The sequence below is a fragment of the Lycium ferocissimum genome, chromosome 10, assembly GCF_029784015.1.
Source record: "Lycium ferocissimum isolate CSIRO_LF1 chromosome 10, AGI_CSIRO_Lferr_CH_V1, whole genome shotgun sequence".
Classification (NCBI taxonomy): domain Eukaryota; kingdom Viridiplantae; phylum Streptophyta; class Magnoliopsida; order Solanales; family Solanaceae; genus Lycium; species Lycium ferocissimum.
This window is the reverse complement of record NC_081351.1, coordinates 23,066,165-23,072,110: the sequence shown is the minus strand read 5'-3', so window position 1 is coordinate 23,072,110 and position 5,946 is coordinate 23,066,165. Positions and strand designations below refer to the sequence as shown.

General features: G+C 35.8%; 1 protein-coding gene across 1 annotated transcript; it reads right to left on the bottom strand.

Annotated features, from left to right (window-relative positions):
* Nucleotides 1-1,037: 1,037 nt before the first annotated feature.
* On the bottom strand, nt 1,038-1,478 carry LOC132034732 (protein SRC2 homolog). The gene has a single exon (XM_059425095.1). The coding sequence runs from the start codon at nt 1,476-1,478 to the stop codon at nt 1,038-1,040; it is 441 nt and encodes a 146-aa protein (XP_059281078.1).
* Between the last annotated feature and the right edge of the window lie 4,468 nt (nt 1,479-5,946).

The following is a 5,946-nucleotide window of genomic DNA, read 5'->3' as shown; positions in this document are numbered from 1 at the left end:
AAGAGAAACTTACAGAAATGACTAGATAATTAGAGTTGTTAATAACCTGCAGGTATGTTTTATATGTTTACATTTCGTAGTTGGTTTTTAGGTGTGTTCGCATGTATTTGAATACATTTTTCAGTTGTATTCGTAGCTAGGTTTTAGGTATTCCCGCGTGTATTTGAGTGTATTTGAATACATTGCTCAGTCATATTCATATGTATATAAATGAAACAAACAACATATAAAATCAAAAATCCAATTCATTTGGCAAACATACGATCATAATACAGTCAAAATATGCACTCAGTCATATACATATTTACATAAATACACATACAATTGTATTCAGCTTTTGCAGTACGTAAACCAAATACATATATACAACTGCATATAGCTACGAAATAAAATTTAGCTACGAAATGTAATTAACTTAAATAGTACCAATTATTAACCATAAATACCTCTTAGGGTTACTTATGCCATGTAAAATTTCCTAATAATAATTTAAATTCAATGGAAGTCTAATTTTTCGGGCTAGCTAGTCAATTAAAATGAATTTTCATCAAATAATCATGAGGTATAAGCCCAAGAGTCACCCAAGCCTTATGTTGTGGCTACTCCAACCAAGCCCTCTCCCCAAAGGGGTCACTCAATCCCTTTGAGGGCATTGGAAGCCACAACTAGAAGAAGCAAGAGAGAGCTCTAATTAAGATTAAAAACTTCAAGAATTTCTCAACAAAATGCAATCATTCAAACACTTTCTTACAAAGTTATTTAATTAATAATAACTATTACTATCAATTAGTGGCGATGATCATCAAAGAGTTCGTAAAGGATAGCTCGAATTATTCACACTCAAGAACTTATTCCGATTCAATATGCTCAAGCTCTTGAAGTAAAATACACATCAATCAAACACGAGAAGAAGTGATGAAGAAGTTCTTCTTACTTTTACATAGATACTACATGATAAAATCTATCTAATGATGAAGAGTCAACCACTAAACACTGTAGCAATTACTTTTGCTACTTCCACTCCAGTTTTGACTATCTTAACTACACGTTTGCTTGGACGGCGATGACGAGTCTAAAGTTACGAGTACTTGATCTCCTAATTCATACGAAAACTTCAAAGTTCCAAAACTGTTGCTCTGATTTGAATCATTCCTATGCACTGAAAAATTACATTCTCCTTTATAAAAAGGATGTAGAGTGAGGTTTAACTCACCAACATATTTATCGTGTGAGAGACTCCTTCGACAAAACAATTCAATGACAGCAGGAACTTCCTCTTGTACAATGTCTTCCTCCAGCACGAAGAAGCAAAGAGTGGTATTCCACTCAGGATTCGTCTTGTTCACAAGATCCACTTCCGTACACTCGCTCTGTCCTGCTATTGAAACCTTCGCGTAAACTTTCATTTCCCCAAAATTTCGAACATCGACAAGGTTGCTAGCAGAATGGACCGTAAAATAAAAACGCCTTGCCTCCATATTATGAGTTTCAAGAAGCAATTTCTTTCGTTACAACTTCTTTCTAATCTTTTAAGTTGCATATATGAAAAAATGTTTACCCAAGTTATTAATTTATACAGCCTTTATCTACAAATCCCATAATGAGGACCATAAGTTCGGGGATAACTAGCGTAGAGAAAGGGGATGATATGTTGATCGAGTCAACGTGGAAAATAAAATTTACGTTGACTGACAAGTTGACGAGCAAGAGTTAAAAGAATTGGCAATATTGGTATTATCAACAATATTATGGACAAAGAAATCACTATCACATTTAACACAATTGTGAATTTTAATTGTTTTTTACCTTTTCCATATCCAGTTGAACTAGTTCTCTTCTGACTCAATGGGTGCATGGCCACTCTTGCATGTTGTAAGGTCCACATGAATATAGACTTGACTGAAGCAAGTGTGTGATTAGCAAAACGAGTCACGGTGAGATGGATGGATCCTTTCACGTTTAATCAAAAGTCTCGGGTTCAAACATTGGATATGAAATTTTTTTTGTTAGAAAACGCTTTTCCCTTAAATGGATCTTACGTTGCACAAATCTGGATCAATCAAAACTCCAATACGAATACCAAACACGAAGAAGAAACCCGAAAAAAGAAAGTAAAAGATAGGAGGAGAGAGTAGGACTTAAGCCGTCTAATATTTCAAAAGAGTTAAGAATTATATTGTCGTAATATATATGGACTCTTTGAGCTCTCAATAGTTGATTATTTATTCCTATTGTCAAATGGCTCAGACCACCATGTTGTTGACAGAGGCTGATCCAGAATTTGAAATTTGTGAGTTCTCACTTCTCGCCAATCTCAAATTAAAAAATAAAAGAGACAAAATAAAATCCTAAATATACATGGTAACCAAAGGGATTCGAACCCTTGACCAGAAGGGCTTATAGGGTTCCTTCTCTGTCACTAGAACAACAACACACTTTGTTAATGCATTCTCAAGTTGTATTTCTTATATATTTGCTGAACTTTTCACTACAAACATCGGATCCATGCGAATGTATGGGGATTCCCAATTTGCTAAATCCCTTTGACTGAGCACAAAGTTTAATAAAGAAAGGAATTCTTTTGAACTTGTAGTATAAAACAAATCTTGGGTATTTGTTGACCATATATCATCTCATTAAGGGTAAAACACAATTTTGAAAGTTAATTTTTTTCTAGATATGGAAAGATGACATTCTTCTTCGCACATACTAAAAGGAAAGCGTGCACATAAATTAAGACAAATAGAGTACTTATCTTCCAGGAAAATATTTTTCGTAAAAGACGTTTTCTTTCATACCAAACAGAACTGTTATATGTCTAGGCGAGTGAAAAAAATTTCTAGCCGACTGGCTAAAAATGTTAAGACTCCTTTCTGTTTAATGTACTGTACATTCTTATATTACCTTAATCAACTTACAAGTTTTCTGTTATTACAAGATACAATTTACTCTATGGTTTGTCTGTCATTGCATTTCAATCGACCCAACTTTAGATGTATAAATTTGGTCGAAGATTGTTGGGATATATACTACTTAAAATATGGGGAAAAATGATATTTGTTGCAACAAATCGTTATCAGCTCACACAGAACCAGTATATAGGAGGTGTAAGGTATTCAATAACCCTAACATATAGGGATTTATGTCAAACACCTATTACCTCGGGTCAGTATAAATATTGGTGGATTTTTGAATTAAAAAAGAAAAAGAAAAGAGGGCCATTTTCTAGCAAGTTTCAAATATTCGGTGATCAAGTAATTAAGAAGACAAATCAAATATCAAAGCGTTCAAGATCAAAGGTTAGTTTTATGGCATTTTATTAAGAATTACCACTATTCTAGGCTATCAACAAAGTGTTCTTGACAGATAGGCCATCAAATTCACACTCAAGTTCTAATTCATATTCAAGACTAAGCTTCAAGTGCTTGAACTAAAATACAAATAAATCAAATTCAAGAAGAAGCGATCGAACCCTTTAGAACAGTTTATAAAGGCAGAATAAGAGATTATAGAGATTATAATACCGGTTATACTTGAAAATTAACTATTAGCTACAGTTTGCTGCATTTCTCTCGTCTTTAATTTCGCCAGGCAAGAAATTTGTTATTACACATTTCGTTTCACGAAACGTGCACTTGCAATATATACGACTAATGAAGATTTCAAAATATTTCTAGCAAAAGTAGTTCTTCCTTTAACATAGATATTATGGGTCATGAACTCATGAACTGAACGCTACAGCGATATTAGCCACCGAGTACATCCACTACTCTTTCAATTTTTGAGTAAAATCCTCTGATGGTGGTGGTGGTGGTGGTGACGACGATGATGATGATGAGTCCTCTCCTAAAACATGTGAATACTTCAAAGTACCAAAACTTGAACTTTTATTTGAACCACTCCAATCAACTGAGAATGTATTGCATGATTCTACACATTGAGAATATATGGTGAGGTTTAACTCGCCAACATATTTATCATGTGAGAAACTCCTTTGACAGAACAACTCAATTTTAACCGAACTTTTACCCCCTCCTTGTATGATGTTTTCTTCGGGCACGATGATGCAAAATGTCGTGTTCCACTTAGGGTTCGTCCCGTTCACAAGATCCACTTCCGTCCTGTTATGAATGGGCCCGAACCAGTTTAATAAATGGGCCAGTGGAAATATTACATACAAGCCTCGGGCACTTTCTATCCTTTGTATTTCAGTCAGATTTCTATTGTTATTTCCAAAATCGTTATTGTATTGCTACTGTGTTTGGATTAATACAAATTGTTCGACGTGTTAAGAATTGGGTTCTTTGCATTGGTGCTTTCATTGCTCCTACTCCATGGATGCCTCTCGTTTCTACCTTTTTCCTACAGTGAACGCTAGGGTCATGGATTTGCTACTGCAGATGGACACGAATTGTTCTTATATGCGCCGAAAACTCGAGGACGTCCAGAACATCCTTTCTGTTTGCTCCCAAAAGTTGGCTGACGCTCAAGAAAGTTCGGCTGCCGATACGTCTTTGGCTGATCGGAGATTGCTTCTGATTTTGGACGATGGCAACGCCAGCCCTACAGAGAATTCCTAGGTCCCTCCTACGCAGGAGCGGAGCTAGCCCTTCGGGCATGGGTTCGACTGAACCTAGTAGCTTTGGTCCGAACCATATATTTGTATTAAACTTTTTGTCAAATATGTACAAATTATTAATTTAGAATCCTATAACTTTAAAAAATTAGGACCATGTACCCACAAACTTCAAATTCTGGCTCCGCCTCTGCTCTTACGATGTTAGAAACTCTTAAAGTGGAGCAGGAAAATCTAGAGTCCGTCGGTAACTACCTTTCAATTGGTCGTTTGGACACTCTGCTCGTCCCGAAGACAAGACATTTGCGAAGATGATGTTGCAATAGACGAGAAAGATGAAGCGCTTCCAAGTTCGGAGGGTAGCGAGCACTAAAGGTATCCAACGGTTAGACTTAGGTTTAACCGAGAACCGGACCGGTTAAACCGGAACCGGAACCGGAACCGGTAGAACCGGTTAACCGGTTCCGGTTATATATAATTGTATACCGGTAGTTCCAATATTTTAAAGCCGGAACCGGTAAAACCGGAACCGGATCGGTTAAACCGGTGAAAATTAAAAAAAAAAAAAAAAAAGAAAAAAGGAAAGAGCCGTTGGGCCAGCCGTTAATGGACCGTTGGCAACGGTCCATTTGCAAAAATGGCCGTTGCCAAACGGCCATTTTGTTAATTTTTGGCCCCCAATTTTTTTTTTAACACTTTAACCCATCCACCTATATAAACCCTTCTTCATTTTCATTTTAATTCACACCAATTTACTCTTCTTCATCTTTCTCTCAAATCTCAATCTCTCAATTATAATTATTTTGCAATAACTAGCCACAAAGTCTTATTATAGTTTCAACTTTCAATTATTAATTTTGCAATTATAATATTGTTGGTGGAGTTGGTGATTTTGCAACAATCGAAGTAGCTTTGGTGGATTTGCAATTACGCCGCCTTGACTTTGTTGGAAATTAATCCGGCAATTTGGTACCTTCGTTCCAACTCTATCTTTATTTTTCGCAATTTAATTCTAGCAATTTAATTTACGCAATTTAATTTGTTGTAATTTATTTTCTTGTGATTTATTTGATTGTGATTTAAATTAATTCTATTTAATAATGTCAAAGAGATTAAGACGTGGTGCCGGTAGTAGTAGTCGTATTGTTGGGGTGCGCTTAATGAGGAAACATTTGTGGAAGAAACACCTAATGTAGGTATTGATGTTGGTGGAAATAATCCACTTTTTAGGTCGTCGATGCAACAACATTTTACCGACACTTTTAATGAAGACTTAAATGATGATGATGAAACACAACCCCACACAAGAAAATCCCATAGGAGATACATGTCTGCACAATTACATACACACAAGACAAACCGCCTAGAAC